General features: G+C 38.5%; 1 protein-coding gene across 3 annotated transcripts in view; it reads right to left on the reverse strand.

Moving 5' to 3' along the window:
* The window catches only part of PRIM2 (DNA primase subunit 2), a 357737-nt gene that overhangs the window by 251974 nt on the left and 85987 nt on the right, over nucleotides 1-19776 (reverse strand). For all 3 annotated transcript variants that reach the window (XM_021098097.2, XM_084966367.1, NM_001244164.1), the window contains 2 exon segments: nucleotides 16977-17056; nucleotides 14794-14914 (listed from right to left, as the gene is read on the reverse strand). In XM_021098097.2, the coding sequence (XP_020953756.1) occupies nucleotides 14794-14914; nucleotides 16977-17056 (201 nt within the window).

Here is a 19776-nt window from a genome sequence, read left to right on the forward strand (position 1 = left end):
CGCAGTGGTTAACGAATCCGACTAGGAACGATGAGGTTGCGGGTTCGGTTCCTGCCCTTGCTCAGTGGGTTAACGATCCGGCATTGCCGTGAGCTGTGGTGTAGGTTGCAGACACGGCTCGGATCCCGCGTTGCTATGGCTCTGGTGTAGGCTGGTGGCTACAGCTCCGATTAGACCCCTAGCCTGGAATCCTCCATATGCCGCAGGAGCGGCCCAAGAAATAGCAAATAGACAAAAAATAAATAAATAAATAAATAAATAAATAAATAAATCTGATCCCTTAAAAAAAAAAAAAATGGCAAACTGACATAAATATTTATTTCCTGTACCTCCACAATAAAACGACAAACAAAATAATGGACAATCAAAGGACAAACAAAATAATGGAGGAGAGAGGGTTAATATGTTTTTTGAAAGTAGATGAAAGTGCATTAACTGATTTTGAAAAAAAGAGAAAACTACAACTTAATCCCTGGAGAAAATGATACTGAAAAGAAGAAAGTCAATATGACTGCAGAAAGCAAGAAAAGTCATGAATTAGAAGCACCACATGCAAAAGATGAAAGAAAAGTCACCACAGCGAGCACCGGACTCCCAGCTTTCAGACACAAGGACATCATCATTAAGACAAAAATCGCTACGGAAGAAGAATGGAGGTTTCCTCTGAAATACTGACTCTAGCAGGGCTCATCCAACAGTAAAATTTTTTTTAAAAAAGAGATCAAATGAGGCCCAGTAGTAAATAAATATCACATACAACTCCATGTGCACATAACCTCCAATCTTCCAATTTACTTTTTAATATCTCAGTCTTAAACAAAAACAAACAAAGATCAGTAAACATTCTGGGAAAGCTTTCAACATGAAAGACCATCTAAAACAGATGAACTAAATAAAAGAATCAGAGGTAAAAAGACAACTAATGGAGCAGAATATAACTAATGATCTTTAAAAGAAAGAAGAAAATGTATTTATGAAGCAAAAACAGAGGCTATTTAAAGAAGAATCGGAAAGGACTCTTAGACATTAAAGACAGGACATCAAAAAGAACACAAATAATAAAAGCTGGAAAGGATGCGGAGAAAAGGGAACTCTTTTACACTGCTGATGAGAAGGTAAACTGGTGAAGCCACTGTGGAAAACAGTATGGAAGTTTCCCAAAAAACTAAAAAGAGAATTACTATTTGACCCAGCAATTCCATCCCTGGATATATATCCAAAACAAAAACAAAAACAAAAAACACTAATTCTAAATGATACATGCACTCCAATGTTCACAGCAGGATTATTTACAACTGCCAAGATATGGAAGCAACTTAAGTGTCCATCAACAGATGAATGGATAAAGAAGATCTGTGTGTATAAGCACACACAACTCAATACTACTCAGACATAAAGAAGAATGAAATTTTGCCATCTGCAGCCACATGGATGGACCTGAAGGATATTACACTAAGTGAAATAAGTCACACAGAGAAAGACAAATACTTTATGATATCACTTGTAAGTGGAATCTAAAAAATACAACAAACTAATGTAAAAAAGAAGCAGACACACAGATATAGAGAATAAACTAGTAGTTAACCAGTGTGTGTGTTTGGCGGTGGGAAGTGGAGGCAATATAGGCGTGGGGGAGCAGGACACACAAATTACTGGGTATGTGGAGTTCCCACTGTGGCTCAGAGGTAAGGAACCCAACTAGTATCCATGAGGACAAAGGTCCAATCCCTGGCCTCACTCAGTGGGTTAAGGATCCAGTGTTGCCGTGAGCTGTGGTGTATGTCGCAGATGCAGCTTGGATCCCGCACTGCTGTGGCCATGACGTAGGCTGGCAGCTACAGCTCCAATTTGATCTCTAGCCTGGGAACATCCTTATGCCACGGGTGTGGTCCTAAAAAAGAGACAAAAAAAAAATTACTGGTTATTATAAGATAGGCTCAAGGACTGAACAACCCGGGCAATATAGCCAATATTTTGTAATAACTCTAATTGTAAGTAATCTTTAAGAGCTGTATGAAAATAATAAATAAATCTTAAAAAAGAGATTAGGCTAGGAGAGCAGGGGGAAAAAATTTATACAACAGTTGAACTTCCCTAGAAAACAAAACAGAAAGACAAAAAATTGGATGTCAGAACAAAAAAGAAAATAAGAGGACAAATCTAGGAGGTCCAATTTCTAACAAACAAGAAATTATAAAGAAAGAGCAATAAAGGACAAAAGGGAGGAAATTCTCAAATAAATAACAAAAAGAAATTTTCTAAACAGAAGAACCTCAATCTTCAGATTAAAATGGCCCACCATGGTCTCATCCCAAAGGATGAAAAATTATTCAGACATCATCATGACATTTCACAAACTGGGGTGAAGGTAAGAGGGCCGAACTATACTAAATAAGACACAGTTTAAATGGAAACAAAAAGAAAGCTAGGGTAGCAATACTTATATCAGACAAAATAGACTTTAAAACAAAGACTGTAACAAGAAACAAAGAACATTATATAATCATCAAAAGATCAATCCAACAATAAAATATAACAATTATAAATACATATATGCCTCACACAGAGCACCTAAACACAAAAAGCAAATATTAACAAACAGTAAAAAATAATAGGGGACTTTAACACTCATTCACATTAAGGAACAGATTATCCAGACAGAAATTCATGAAGAAAACACTGGCCTTCAATGACATATTAGAACAGATGAACTTAATATAGAGAGCATTCCATCCAAAAGCAACAGAATACATTCTTTTCAAGTGCACATGAAACATTCTCCAGGACAGTTCATATGACAGGCCACAAAAATTTAAGAAGCCAGAATCATATCAAGCATCTTTTCTAACAACAATGCTATGAGACTAGAAATCAACCACAAGAAAAAAAACCACAAATAAACCCAGACACATGCAGTCTAAACAACATGCTACTAAACAACCAATGCATCCCTGAAGAAATCAAAGAGGGTATCAAAATACATGAAGAAAAAAGAAATGGAAACACAACAACCCAAAAATCTATGGGATGCATCAAAAGCAGCTCTAAGAGGGATGTTTACAGTGCTCTAAGCCCAACTCAAGAAACAAGATAAAGGGTGTTCCCACCATGGCTCAGTGGTAACAAACCTGACTAGAATCCATGAGGACGTGGGTTCAATCCCCAGCCTCATTCAGTGGGTTGAGGAACTGGCATTGCCATGAGCTGTGGTGTAGGTGGCAGACTCAGATCCTGCATCGCTGTGGCTGTGGAGTAGGCCGGCAGCTATAGCACCAATTTGACCCCTGGGAACTTCCATATGCCTTGGGTGTGGGTGTGGCCCTAAAAAGACAGAAAAAAAGAAACAAGATAAATCTCGAATAAACTATGTAACCTTACACCTATAGGAAGTAGAAAAAAGAAAAATAAAAACCATTTGTAAAATGAAATAATAAAAAGAAGTTCAAAAATAAATGAAATAGTGACCAAAAAAAAAAAAGATCATTGAAACTAAGAGCTGGTTCTTTGAGTTGATAAACAAAATTGATAAATCTTTGGCCAGACTCATCAAGATAGAGAGGGCTCAAATAAATATAAAATGAAAGAGGAAAAGTTCAATGTCAAAGAAATATAAATGATCATAAGAGATTACTACAAACAATTATATGCCAAAAAATAATCCTAGGAAAAAATGGATAAATCTACAAAGGTACAACCTCCCAATACTAAATCAGGAAGAAACAGAAAATGTAACAGACCAATTACCAGTAATGAAATTGAATCAGAAATCCAAAAATCAGAGTTCCTGTCATGGTGCAGTGGAAACGAATCCAACTAGGAACCATGAGGTTGAGGGTTCGATCCCTGCCCTCACTCAATGGGTTAAGGATCTGGCGTTGCCACGAGCTGTGGTGTAGGTCGCAGACACAGCTCAGATCTGGCATTGTTGTGGCTGTGGTCTACGCTGGCGGCTACAGCTCCAATTCGACCCCTAGCCTGGGAAGTTCCATATACCGCAGGTGTGGCCCAAAAAAAGAGACAAAAGACAAAAAAACAAATCAAAAATCTCCCAACAAACAAATGTCCTGAACCTGATGACATCACAGGTAAAGTCTACCAAGATTTAAAGTAGAGCTAACTCTTTACAAGAGCCAAGACATGAAAACAACCTAAATGTCCATCGACAGAGGAATGGATAAAGATGTTGTACATATATACAATGGAGTATTATTCAGCCATTAAAAAGAATGAAATAATGCTATTTGCAGCAACATGGATGGACCCAGAGATTATCATACTGAGTGAAGTAAGTTAGACAAAGACAAATATCATATGACATCACCTATATCTAATAAAAAAAAAAGATACAAAAGAACTTATTTAAAAAACAAACTCACAGATTTCAAAAACAATCTTATGACTGTCGTTAAGTGAAAAAAGTGCAAGGAGGAAGAATTAGGAGAGTGGGAATAACATATACACTACTGTATAAAATAAATGATTAAAGAGGATCTACTGTATAGCACAGGAAAATCTATTCAATAGTTTGCAATAACCTATCTGGGAAAAAAGAATGGATATATTTACATGTATGACTGACTCACTTTGCTGTATACCTGAAACTAATATAACATTGTAAATCAACCATCCTCCAATAAAATTAAATTTTAAAAATAAAAAATAAAGTAGTGCTAAAACCTACACTTCTCAAACTACTCCAAAAAATTGAAGACAAAGGAATATTTCCAAACTCATTCAATAAGGCCAGCATTACCATGACAATAAAACCAGACAAAGACACCACAAAAAAAATACTGTCACAAGCCACTATCGCTGATGAACTCAGACACAAATATCTTCAACAAGGGAGTTCCCGTTGTGGTGCAGTGGAAACAAATCCAACTAGGAACCATGACGTTGCATGTTCAATTCCTGGCTTCACTCAGTGGGTTAAGAATCTGGCATTGCCATGAGCTGTGGTGTAGGTCGCAGATGCAGCTCGGATCTGGTGTTGCTGTGGCTCTGGCACAGGGTAGGCTGGCGGCTACAGCTCCATTGGACCCCTAGCCTGGAAACCTCCATATGCTGCAAGTATGGCCCTAAAAGGACAAAAAAGACAAAAATTTTAAAAAATCCTCAACGAAATAGTACCATTCAACAGTATGGTAAAAGGAGTATAAACTATAAACAAATGGGATTTATCCCAGACATGAAAAGATGCTTCAATATATGCAAATCAATTAATGTGATATGCAACATTAACAAATTAAAGAAAAATCGTATAATTATCTCAATAGCTAATGAAAGCTTTGGACAAAATTCAACAATGATTTATGATTTTAAAAATGCTCAACAAAAAGAGAGTACAGAAGGAATATATCTCAACAAAATAAAGGCCAGATACTACAAAGCTACATCCAGCATCATTCTCAACAGTGAAAAGCTGAAAGCATTTCCTCTAAAATCAGAAAAAAGATAAGGATGCTGATTCTTGCCACTTTTATTCAACACAGTATATGAAGTCCTAGATACAGCAATCAGACAAGAAAAAGAAATAAAAAGAATTTAAATTGGAAAGGAAGAAGTAAAACTGTCATTGTTGGCAGATGATGACACTATACACAGAAAATCCTAAAGACTCCACTAAAAAACTGTAAGAACTAATAATTGAAACCAGTAAAGTTGTAGGATACAAGATTAATATACGGAAATCTATTTCATTTCTATACACTAACAACAAACTATCAGAAAGAGAAATTAAGAAAACAGTATCATTTACAAAAGCATCTATAAAAATAAAATATCTAAGAGTAAATCTAACCAAAGAGGTAAATGACCTGTATTTGGAAAAACCTAAGACACTGATGAAAGAAATTCAAGATTACATAAACAGAAAGAAAAACTATGCTCATGGTTTGGAAGAATTAATATTGTTAAAATGACCATACTACCCAGAGCAATTTACAAAGTCAATGCAATCCTTATCAAAATACCAACAGCATTTTTTACATTACTAAAACAAGTAATTTTAACATATGTATAAAAGCACAAAAGACCCCAAATAGCTAAAACAATTTTGAAGAAAAAGAACAAAGTGGAAGGTACCATGCTATCTGATTTCAAGTTATACTACAACACTACAGTAACCAAAAGAGTGTAATACTGGCACAAAAGTAGACATACAGATCAATGGGACAGACCAGAAAGTCCAGAAACAAACCCACACTTATGTGGTCAATTAATCTAAAACAAAGGAGTTAAGCATACAATGGGGAAAGACAGCCACTTCAATAAGTGGTGTTGGAAAAACTGTACAGCTAGCTAGATGCAAAGGAATCAAAATGGACTACTCTCTCAGACCACAAAAATAAACTCTAAATGGATTAAAGACTTAAATGTAAGGCCTGAAACCATAAAACTCTGGGGAAAAAAATACTCTCTTTGTCATTGGTCTCAGCAATATTTTTTTTGGATATGTCTCCTCAGGCAAGGGAAATAAAACAAAAAATAAACAATGTGACATCAAACTTCGAAAGCTTTTGCGCAGCAAAGGAAACTATTGAGAAAATGAAAAGTCAGCTTACTGAATGGGAGACAGTATTTGCTAACAATATATCTGAGAGGGGTAATATCTAAAATATACAAAGAACACATAAAACTCAAAATCAAAAGAACAAAAAAACAAATTAAAAAACAGACAACCCTTAGACAACTAAACAGAGAACTACCATATGACCCAGCAATCCCACTCTTGGGCATATATCTGGACAAAACTTTCCTTGAAAAAGACACATGCACCTGCATGTTCATTGCAACACTATTCACAATACCCAAGACATGGAAACAAGCCAAATGTCCATCAAGAGATGACTGGATTAGGAAGATGTGGTATATATACACAATGGAATACTAATCAGCCATAAGAAAGAATAAAATAATGCTATTTGCAGCAACATGGATGGAACCAGAGACTCTCACACTGAGTGAAGTAAGTCAGAAAGAGAAAGACAAATACCATATGATATCACTTATAGCTGGAATCTAACATACAGCACAAATGAATCTTTCCACAGAAAAGAAAATCATGGACTTGGAGAATAGACTTGTGGTTGCCAAGGGGGAGGTGGAGGGAGTGGGATGGATTGGGAGCTTGGGGTTAAAAGATGCAGACTATTGCCTTTGGAATGGATAGGCAATGAGATCTGCTGTGTAGCACTGGGAACTATGTCTAGTCACTTATGATGGAGCATGATAATGTGAGAAAAAAGACTGTATACTTGTGTGTGTAACTGGGTCACCATGCTGTACAACAGAAAATTGACAGAACACTGTAAACCAGCTATAATGGAAAAAAAAGAAAATTAATAAAACTATAAAAAAAATAGACAACCTGAATAGGTATTTTTCCAAAGAAGACATACAGATGATCAAAAGGCACATGAAAAGATGCTCAACATCACTAATCAGAAGGGAACTGCAGGAGTTCCCATCGTGGCTCAGTGGTTAACGAATCCGACTAGGAACCATGAGGTTGCGGGTTCAATCCCTGGCCTTGCTCAGTGGGTTAGGGATCAGGCGTGGCCGTGAGCTGTGGTGTAGGTTGCAGACATGGCTCAGATCCCGCGTTGCTGTGGCTCTGGTGTAGGCTGGCAGCTAGAGCTCCGATTAGACCCCTAGCCTGGGAACCTCCATATGCCACAGAAGCAGCCCTAGAAATAGCAAAAGGACAAAAAAAAAAGGGGGGGGGGACTGCATATTAAAGCCATAAGGAGATATCACCTCAACACTTGTCAGAATGGCTACCATTAAAAAGACACCAAATTACAAGTTTTGGTGAGGATGTGCAGAAAAGGAAGCCCTTGTACACTGCTGATAGGACTCTAAGTTGGAAAATAGTATGGAATTTCCTCAATAAAAAATAGAACTCCCTTCACCCAGCAATTTAACTTCTGGGCATTTTCCCAAAGAAAACAAAAATTTGAAAAGATATTCGCATTCTAATGTTTACTGCAGCGTTATTTACCTTAACCAAGATACAGAAGCAACCTAAGTGTCCACAGATAGAGGAATGAATGAAGATGAGATGTGTGTGTATTACTTAGCCATTAAATGAAATTTTAATGGAATATTAATTAGACATTTGAAATGGAATATTACTTGGCCATTAAAAAGAAATACTGCAATCTGCAACAACACAAATGGATCTTGAGGGTATTGTGCAAAGTGAAATAAGTCAAACAGAAAAACAAATACGGTGTGATCTCATTTATATGTGAAATCTAAAAAAAATTAGCAATGAAAACAGACTCAGACACAGAAAACAAGCAGGTGTTTGCCAGAGGGAGGGACAAAAGGTGGGTAAAATAGGTAAAAGGGTCTAAGAGGTACAAATCTCCAGATTATAACAAATATGTCGCAGGGATGTGAAGAAGGAATATAGTCAATAATATGGTGATGACTTTGTATGGGAACAGATGTTTAGACATTGCAGTGATCATTTCACAATGTATGCAAATGTCAAATCATTATGTAGGACTCCTAAAACTAGCATATTGTACATCAACTGTATTACAATGTTTTTTAAAAAGGAAAACACACCTGAAATCAGTGACTTAAACTTTCACCTAAAGAAACTAGATAGGAAGAGCAAACTAAACTCTAAGCAAACAGAAGGAAGGAAATAATAAAAATTGTTAATTGATAATAATAAAGAGCAGGAATTAAAGGAGTAAAAAGAAAAAATAGAGAAAATCAAGAAAACCAACAGTTATCTGAAAATATCAACAGTTATTTGAAAATATCTACCTAAATGATCAAAAAAAAGAGAATTAAATTAGTGCTATAAGGGAATGCTATGAACTATTGTAAGCATCAATTAGATACCTTAGATGAAATGGATAAATTTCTAGAAAACAAATTAACACAACTGACTCAAGAAATAAAAAATCTGAATATATCTAAAATAAGTAAAGAGAATGAATCGGTAATTTTAAAACACCCTACAAAGAGAATCCTATGTCTAGAAAGGTTCACTGGTAAATTCTACCAAATGTTTAAGAAAAAAATTCACACCAATCTTTCACAACTTCTTCCAAAAAAATAGAAGAGGAGGAAATACTTCTAAATTCATTCTATGAGACCAATATTACCTTGATATGTGGGAAAACAACAGTCTAATATCCCTTATTAATAAACATAAACACCCTTCACAAAGCATTAACAAATCAAATGCAGCAACATATTAAAAGGATCATACCATACGGCCAAGAGAGATTTATCCCAGGAACACCCCAGCAAGGTTCCTGAAAACCAAGTAATGTAACACACCATTTTCATAAAATAAAGGACAAAGCCCTTCGATCATTTGAACAGGTGCAGAAACTTGCTGGAGTTCCCATCGTGGCACAAAGGAAATGAATCCAACTAGGAACCATGAGGTTATGGGTTCGATCCCTGGCCTTGCTCAGTGAGTTAAGGATCCTGTGTTGCCATGAGCTGTGGTGTAGGTGGCAGATACAGCTTAGATCCCACATTGCTGTGGCTGTGGTGTAGGCCAGCAGCTACAGCTCCAATTCAACCCCTAGCCTGGGAACCTCCATATGCCTCAGATGTGGCCTTAGAAAGACAAACAAAAGCAAACAAAAGCGCAATCCAAATTGGAAAAGAAGAAGTAAAACTATCACAGTTTGCAGACGACATGATACTATAGTTAGAAAACCCTAAACACAGCACCAGAAAACTGTTAGAACTCATCAATGAATTTGGCAAAGTTGCAGACTACAAAATTAATACACAGAAATCAATTGCATTTCTTTATACTAATAATGAAAGATCAGAAAAGGAAATCAGAGAAAATATCCCATTTAAAATCACACCAAAAAGAATAAGATACCTAGGAATAAACCTACCTAAAGAGACAAAAGGCCTATATTTTGAAAACTATTCAAACGTTGATGAAAGAAATCAAAGATGACACAAACAGATGGAATGCTCCTGGACTGGAAGAATCAAGGAAAGCTATACCATGCTCTTGGATTGGATCAATATTGTCAAAATGACTATACTACAAGACAATCTACAGATTCAATGCATCCCCAATCAAATTACCAAAGACATTCTTCACAGAACTAGAACAGAATATTTTAAAATTTGTAGGGAAACACAGGAGACCCCAAATAGCCAAAGCAATATTGAAAAAGAAAAAGGAAAATGGAGGAACCAACTTCCTGACTTTAGACAACACTACAAAGCTACAGTCATCAAAACAATATGGTACTGGCACAAAAACAGAAATATAGACCAATGGAACAGGATAGAAAGCCCAGACATAAACTCAAGTACCTATGGTCAACTAATCTATGACAAAGGAGAACAGAACATACAGTGGAAGAAAACAGCCTCTTCAATAATACCGGGAAGACACAGGTAAAAAAATGAAAGTAGAACACTATCTAACACCATTTACAAAAATAAACTCACAAAGTGGATGAAACATAAGGCCAGACACTGTAAAACTCCTAGAGGAAAATATAGGCAGAATGCTCTTTGACATCAATCACAGCAACATCTTATTTCATCCACCTCCTAGAATAATGATAATAAAGACACAAATAAACCAATGGGACCTAATCAAACTCGAAGGCTTTTGCACAGCAAAGAAAACCATTTAAAAAATGAAAAGACAACCCACAAAATGGGAGAAAATCTTTGCCAATGATGCAACAGACAAGGACCCAATCTCCAAAATATACAAACAACTCGTGCAACTCAACAACAACCAAAAAAAACCAAAAACTCAACTGAAAAGTGGGCAGAAGCTCTAAACAGACATCTCTCCAAAGACATACAGATAGCCAACAAGCTCATGAAAAAATGCTCAATATTACTAATTATTAGAGAAATGCAAATCAAAAGGGCCATCATTAACAAGTTAACAAATACCAAATGCTGAAGAGGGTATGGAAAAAAAGGTACCCTCCTTCACCACTGGTGGGAATGTAAATTGGTACAACACTATGGAAAACAGTATGGAGGGACCTCAAGAAACTAAATAGAGCTACCTACCATATGATCCAGCAATTCCACTGCTGGGCATATATATAGACAACTTTCATTTAAAAAGACACATGCACTCCTATGTTCAGCACTATTCACAACAGCCAAGACATGGAAACAACCTAAATGTCCATCGACAGATAAATGGATTAAGAAGATGTGGTACATATATACAATGGAATATTACTCCATCATAAAAAAGACAAACTAATGCTATTTGCAGCAACATGGATGGATCTAGAGAGTCTCATACTAAGTGAGGTAAGTCAGAAAGAAAAAGACAAATATCATACAATATCAGTTATTTGTGGAATCTAAAATACAGAACAGATGATCCTAACATGACAATAACAAACAAACGAAAAACAGAAACAGATCATGGCCGAGAAGAGCAGACTTGGGGTTCAGGGAGGAAGGGGAGGGAGTGGGATGGATGAGCATTTTGGGGGTTTTTTGGATGCAAACTGTTATATTTGGTATGGATGGGCAACGGGATCCTACTGGACAGCACAGGGAAATGTGTGTGATTGGGTCACTTTGTTGTACAACAGAACTTGACAAGACATTGTAAATCAACTATACTTTAATAATAATAATAATAAAGAAAAAAGAAAGAATAAAATACTTAAGTATAAACTCAGCAAAAGAAGTACACAATTTTGCTGAAAAATTAAAGATCTCAAAAAACAGAAAAACATCCCACGTTCATGGATCAGGCTTATTAAGACCGTAATACTGCCCAACTGTATCTACTTAGTCCTCATAATCCTAACCTGAATCCCAGCTGGCTTATTGGTAGAAATTGATAAATTGATCCTAAAATTGATAAAATGCAAGGAACCCAGAACTGCAAAAATAATCCTGAAAAAGAATAAAGTGAGAAGACTGACTTCTCTATTTTAAATCTTATTACAAAACTATGGTAACAAGATTCAGGACCACACAGTACTGACATAAGAGAGACATACAGCTCAAAATAAAAAAATCACAAGTCCAGGAATAAACCAATTTATGGTCAACTGACTTGACAAGCACGAAAAGACTTGAGGAGAGCAAAGAATAGCCATTTCATAGAGGAAAGAATAGCCATTTCAACAAATGATCCTGAGACAACTTGATATCCACATGCAAAAGAATGAAGCTAGACCGCTACTTCATACCGTACACAGAATTTAACCCGAAATGTAAACAGACCTAAATGTAAAGATCAAAACTATAAAACTCTTAGAGAAAACCACAAGACTAAATCCTCACGAACTTCCATTAGGCAAATTCTTCTCAGACCCAACAACAAAAGCACAAGTGACAAAAGAATTAAACAGATAATTAGACTTTATCTAAATTTAAAAACTTTGTGTTGCAAATGACCCTATTAAGAAAATGAAATGACATTCCTCAAGATGGCAGAAAACATTTGTAAATCATATAAAGTATAATGGACTTGTACTCATAATATGTAAAGAATTCTTAACACTCACTAAAAAGACAAACAAAAAATGAACAAAGAAGGAGTTCCTGTGGTGGCACAGTGGTAACAAACCCAACTAGTATCCATGAGGATGCAGGTTTGATCCCTGGCCTCACTCAGTGGGTTAAGGATCCAGCATTGCTGTGACCTGTGGTATGGGTTGCAGACATGGCTCAGATCCAGTGTTGTTGTGGCAGCTGCTTTTTGACCTCTAGTCTGGGAACTTCCATATGTTGTGGGTGCAACCCTAAAAGACCAAAAATAAATAAATAAATAAAATAAAAAAGTCAAATTTAGAAACAGAGAGTAGAACAGTAGCCGCCAGGGACGAGCAGCAGAGAAGACAAGGAAATGCTGGTTAAAGGGTAGAAACAACCAGTTACAAGAGGAAAAGTTCCAGAGACCGAAGGTACAGCATGGGGACTGTAGCCAATGATTCTGTACTGTATACTTGAAAGCTGCTAGAAGAGTAGCTTCTAAACACTCACCATAGCAACAACAAAATGGTACCCTAGTGAGGTGAAGGATGTGCTAACCACCCTTATTGTGGGAAAGATTTCACAGCTTACATATGTATCAAATCATCACACTGTATACCTGAAACTATGTAACTTTAACGTGTCCACTATATCTCAACAAAGCTTGCGGGGGCAGCAGGGGACAGAGCATGTAATACTATTTACATAAAGTTTAAAAACAGGCAAAATTTATTTATGATACTAAACCCAGAATAGTAGCTATCAGGAGGAAGACAGAGGTTGGAAATGGGGGGAGGCACAAGGGAGCACAGGGTGACAACAAAGTTCTACTTCTTAACCTCGGTAATGTTTACTTTGTGCTGCTTCACAGAGCTGCAGTTATGATCTGTGCTCTTTTCTGTAGATGGGCTACTTCACCAAGAGGTTTTTAAAAAAAGAAACATGGTTTTGGCTTAAAAAAAAATTCTACTTAACCTATCGAAACAATCGAGAATAAAGAGTAAAACTTCTCACAAACACTCTTTCTCTATGATCTAATAAAACCATCATTTCAACAACAGCTTAAAAAAAATTAGTATGAAAGAACAAAATAACTGTAACTGATATTAGTCATAATGGACTTGACTAAAGATCAGCGTTCTAAGCAAAGAGGAAAATGCCTGGCATTTGGGTGAGATGGCTCTGGGACTGACGCTTTTCTCTGCCCAGGTAGTTATTATTTAAAAACCTCATGGGGCTCGGAGAAGTTAGAGAAACTGGAAAGTGTCTCTCTCGAACATAACAGACACTAAGTGTCCACCAAAGGTTTATTCACTTCCCTTCGCGCAGCCTCCTCCCCCAACTCAATAACCCACGCTGGTTCCTGCTACCTCGGCACAGCCGCTTCTCACAGGACAAGGTCCTTCACCTACGCCAATGCCTACTTGTTTATTTGGTCTTGAGTTGCCCATTCTAACCCCGAAATGGAGTCTCAACCAACCAACTACCATCCCACCGCCTACGTTTTCCAAAAACAGAATTTTTCTACCTTCCTACTGCAGCACAGACACACATACAAAACATAAATTCTATTTTCACCCACAATAATTATCCCCATAAAATATGTCAGACATTTCTTCTTTTTTATATAATTACTACATGTAACTCATTCAGATTTGTCTACAAAATCGTATTTTCAAACTATTCAAAGATTTTACTGACAATTGATTTTGAAAATAAAGTCTTACCCCACACCCCAAACCTCACTGTTGGAAATAATTACCACTTCTCTGTTTTTTGGGGTTTTGTCTTTTTAGGGCCACGCCCAATGGAGGTTACCAGGCTAGGGGTTAAATCAGAGCTGCAGCTGCTGGCCTAAGCCAGAGCCACAGCAATGGCCAGATCCTTAACCCACTGAGCAATGCCAGGAGCGAACCTACGTCCTCATGGATGCTGGTCAGATTCGTTTCTGATGAGCCACAACAAAAACACCGACTTCTCTGTTTTCTTAAGAACATTATTAGCTTCAAATTTGGGGCCTGGAAGATTCTGGTTAAAGATGAACTTTTATAAGTTAAACCTTTCAGTGCTTTCATAAATCACATATTTAATAAAGCAACTAAAGATGAGGCTCTGGTACAAAGGAGCCCCTTTTCTTCCAGTCACAGGAAGGAAAAGTTCACTGCTGTGCAAAGCCAAGAGCTACTCTTTCAGGAGGGTACTTGTGAAGAAAATGTAAAGAGAACAAACTCGACACATTAACACCAGCACCTACGGTAACAGGGAAGGATGAATGGTGATAACTACTGGAAATGACTGTAAAAACATACTCACAGCCTCAAACTGCAAATGGCTGTCCTTTAAGAAACTCTGAACTTTGTCCTTGGGTAAAATATGGAATCGAAATCGAAGGAGATCCATTTCTTGTTGAATGAACCAGCGCCTAAGATCTTCACTGAAATAAAGACAAGAAAATTTTAAGTATAAATGAAAAGTCCAATGATTATTTTAAAAGCCTACTGATTATTAAATCCAAGACTTTTCTATGAAATATCCAAACAGGAGTAAGAGGCCAATGCATAGGAATTAAAAGCATACAAGTCCTCCGTTGTGGAAAAAGCTGAGTATGTACTACATGCCACAATCTTCCAGGGGTGATCAGAATATGGGGGAGAAAGGTGTTATGAACATTAAAGAATTAAATACAGAATACTTCAAGCCTAGCTGCATCATCAAATAGCCTAAAAGAAAATAATGTACTGCGTTTAATGCAATCACAAAATAGTCATTTACTTTAGAAAATGGGGTATTCCCTGTCTCTGTCTGAGATGATTTCATCAATGCCAAATAAACACCAAAATTTGTTTTGTTGGAGTTTTTGTGTCTTTTTAGGGCCACACCTGTGGCCTATGGAGGTTCCTAGGCTAGGGGCTGAATCGGAGCTGTAGCTGCTAGCCTACACTTACCATAGCCACACCAATGCCAGATCCGAGCCGCATCTGCAACCTACACCACAGCTCATGGCAACGATGGATCCTTAACCCACTGAGAGAGGCGAGGGATCAAACCTGTGTCCTCATGGATGCTAGTCAGATTCATTTCCACTGAGCCATGACGGGAACTCCAAAATTTGTTTTTTTGGCTGCACCATGGCATGTGGAAGTTCCCAGGCCAGGGACAGAACCCAAAAAACAGCAGTAACAAGAGCCACAGCAGTGACACCAAAGGATCCTTAACCCACTGTGCCACCAGGGAATTCCAGCATCAAAGTTTTCTAAGGTAACTTTATCTCTGAATAGATTTTGATCAGATAAATTTTGCAAAGTAAATGTTACTTACAGCTTTATAGTTTTATAATTTCACAAAATTTAACATCCACTAACATACCTCAATTTTTTTAAAGCCAACTTTTATAATAAGTTATAAAACAGATATATAATGTGCATTACTGTCGTAAAATAATTACGCTACTGCATGTAAAATACAATTTAGTTTTCTTCCCCCAAATGACTTTCATACTGTCAGCAATTTGTTTACTGTAAAAACTACATATGCTTTTTTTTTTTTTTTTTTTTGGTCTTTGGTCTTTTTAGGGCCACACCAGTGGTATATGAAGATTCCCAGGCTAGGGGTCGAATCAGAGCTACAGCTGCCAGCCTACAACACAGTCATAGCAATGTAGAATCCGAGCCATTCTGCGACCCATACCACAGCTCATGGCAACATGGGTTCCTCAACCCACCAAGCGAGGCCAGGGATCAAACCCACATCCTCATGAAAACTAGTCAGGTTCATTAACCACTGAGCCATGGCGGGAACTCCCTGCATATGCTTTTTTAGAAAAGAAAAACTAGGACCAAAGTTGGTCAATAACTTCTCAGTTATTATCTTGGGATAGCAAACAATTCAAGATTCCCATTTGATAAGCCTATTACCAAAAAGAAACAGGAAAGAAAAATAACAAATATACAGTTTAGCCAAAATTAATACAGGAAAAAAGTTTTTACAAAAAAAAAAAAACAAAAAAACAAAGAACAAAACAAAACAAAAACACTAACTTCTCCTCCCTCTGGGTGGCACTATTGACTTATAAGAAACCAACCACCAAAGGAAAAGATCTTAATCTAATGAGCCCTGGTCAATCCATCTCAACTTCTAAAAACCTGTGCAGACTCTAGTATGTGTGTGTTTGATTAATTACTTCTTATAAACAGCTCCACTTTTTTTCCAGGGAAAAAAATATCAAAAGTCCTTGTTCCTAATGAAATCTCTTCCAATTTTAAATCCCAAATGTAGAGTCTCCCCCATAAAGTTAAAGTATTTCGATAAAATTCTGCAATTAAAATTTTTTGCTATTTTTAGTAAACAACTTGTTTCAAACAATCTGCTGCAACAGTGCTCAGTTCTGAGGTTACTCTGAGATCTCCTATGTTCAGTACGATACCTGCCAGCCCCCCGGTACCAGTTTATGACCCGAGATGTCAAAGCTGACTGCAAGAGGACAGATGTATACTCACGACTGGCAGTAAGCAAGGCGCAGAATAAAGTGCGAGATGTGATCTCTTCTTCGTGGCTCATACTCATCTTCCAAGTTTTCCTTAAAAATAATGGCACATGAAGAAAATAAATGCATCAGAATGGTAAAAGGCATAAAGAAACAAAGAGTCAGCATAAGCCAATGGTAAAGTAAGAGTTTCAATAACATAAATTTCAAAATATGCCTTCCACAGTATCATTTAATGTAGGTTAGGAATCAGGTGAAAGCAAAACCTCCTGGGTGTGGACCCCACTATTTTCTTCCCAACAACTCCTCTGACCTTTTCTTCTCATCCAGCCAACACCCAGGGCACTCACCTCCTCAATCACTTCTTACCTCTCACCTGCATTCATTGTCAAGCATTTGGCAAAACCTAGGTTCTAAATAAATCCAGAGCTACTCTGTAGTCCTGTTCTCAAAACACTGAGAACCTCAAGGAAAAAAATATACAATGACAAGAATTTGGAACATTAAAAATTTACAGCCTCTAACCTCAACTGGACCTTTATTCAATTCAAGGAACCCTTATTCAATTCATTACAGAGAAAACAGGCCCCAAGCACTTCCCAGGTACCAGGCACCATTATAAGCATTTTTAGAGTCCAGTGACCTTTGAAACCTTCAAGGAGGTAGGCACCACTATATCCCTCTTTTAAAGACAAGGAAATGGACAAGTTCCCGCTGTAGCACAGTGGGCTAAGAATCCAACCGCAGCAGTTTGGGTAGCTGGGAGGCGCTGGTTCAGTCCCTGGCCGGGGAATTTCCACATGCCATGGGTGTGGCCATTAAAAAATAAATAAATAAATAAAGACAAGAAAACTGAAATATGAGAAAGTTAGTTCTGTCCAGGGTCACAAAGCTTATAAGCCCCAGAGCTGGGATCTGACACACAATCATCCCTCTTCTCCTGTCTTGGCAAAGCCATGTCAACCTCACCAGGTGGCCCCATTCCCTCAACACCCCGCTCCTCTCTCATCAGATGACCTCACCCACTTTACAGAAGATAAAGGCCACCAGGCCAACTCCTTCAGCTCCAAGCTCCTGCCACATGTGTGTGCTACCCTCTCCTCCCTCCTAAATAATTCTGCACCACCCCCCCCACAAGCCTACATAAAGCAATCCCCTCACCTAAACCCTGGTACCTGCTCCTGCCTCCCAAGCACCCTGGTTTTATCAAATGCTCCCTCAAAGTACCTTCAAGCTCTTCTCCTCTTCTTTCCCTTCTGGATCTTTCTGCTCAGCTTGTAAATGTGTTTGAGGACCTCCTAGTGTGTGTGAGAGAGAGCATCTTCCCTTTTTCCCTCAGATCTATGTTCAGCCCCATTTCCCCGGTCTTTTCAGCTAATCATGTTAGAAGAGGACGGTTCTATATGCACCTCTCTCTCTGCCTCTATCACAAAGTCCACCCCGCTGACAAGTCCCATCCATTCTGCACAATTCATCTTCCTGGCTCTGGCTTAGGTTTCTGAAATTGGGCAGACAGGACATGATGTCCAGATTCAGATCTCACAAGCTTGGGCAAGTTACCCAGCCAACCCATAAGGCAGCCTCCTTGTCTACAAAACAGGGGCAGTAACAGTACCCACCCCACCTAAGACTGCTCTCTGGACTAGATGGGTTAATAGCTGTAATGCACTCACAACAAACTCTGGGACACGGTAAGGATACTGTGAACATCTGCCGTGGTTTTTCCCATGGAAGCATCACCTGCACCACAATCACTAGTACTGAACCTCCAGCTTCCTTGGCCCCCAGGCCACCCTCCTCCTGGCTGACCTCCCACCTCTCAGGCAGCTGCTGCTCAATCGCCCTCCCTTTCCATCCACTGGAAGGTCGGTAGTCCTCACACCCTATCCTCCATCACCTTCCCTCCTCACTCGAATGTTTGCCAGTGGCTCTCTCCTGTGCCCACTTCCTCCTGAAGGTGCCCTCCCACCCAGCCATCCCCAAGTGCAGATCTGTGTGCATACCCGACTGTCCCCTAGCCAGCTCCACAAGTACCTCAAAGTCATGTCGAGAACTAAACTCAGCGTCTTCCTTCCAATTAGACTTGCCTACCATCACCATCCACCAGCCTGTCCTAACCAGAAACCCGGGATCATTCGGAACCCTCCTCTCCTTCTCCCCACAGTCCCTCACTAAGCTCTTCCAATTCTACCTTCTTACTCTCTTCCCTCCACTCAATCCACTCTTACCAGGCTCCTAACTGCTTTTACCCACCAGACACGATCCTGTCAATCTGCTGTTGGTAATCACCTCCCCAAAATAAAAATCAGACAACATCCATCAAGACTGGGTCCATCCATCCAGCACCCCCACCTGAGCTAATTCTCTGTGCGCTGGAGTTCCTGGACTACTCTCAAGAGCAACATCCATCACTTGTACTGGAGGGGCACAGCTGGCAACATCTGGAGACAGGGATTGGGTAGAAGCCAGAGATGCTAGCGAGCCCCTAAATGCACCAAGGAATCACCAGGACCTGAACACCCGGAGGCTGAAGTCGAGAAGTCCTGCCACTCTGGAGTCATCTGACTGCATGTCAGTCACCCGAGTGGACTTCAGGTATCATCAGGCAGGGTCTTTTTTAAAGCCCTGTGCCTAACACAAGACCTGTCCCACAACTGACTCCCAGTACATAGATAAACACAAACCAAAGGACCATTTCCTTTCTCTCTCTCTGTCTTTTTAGGACCATATCTGCACCATACGGAAGTCCCTAGTCTAGAGGTTGAATCAGGGCTGCAGCTGCCAGCCTATACCACAACTCACAGCAATGCCAC

This window comes from Sus scrofa, chromosome 7 (assembly GCF_054392235.1).
Source record: "Sus scrofa isolate SSC_HxYL_T2T_F1_AM1 chromosome 7, Sscrofa_HxYL_maternal_Yorkshire_Landrace_v2.0, whole genome shotgun sequence".
Taxonomy (NCBI): domain Eukaryota; kingdom Metazoa; phylum Chordata; class Mammalia; order Artiodactyla; family Suidae; genus Sus; species Sus scrofa.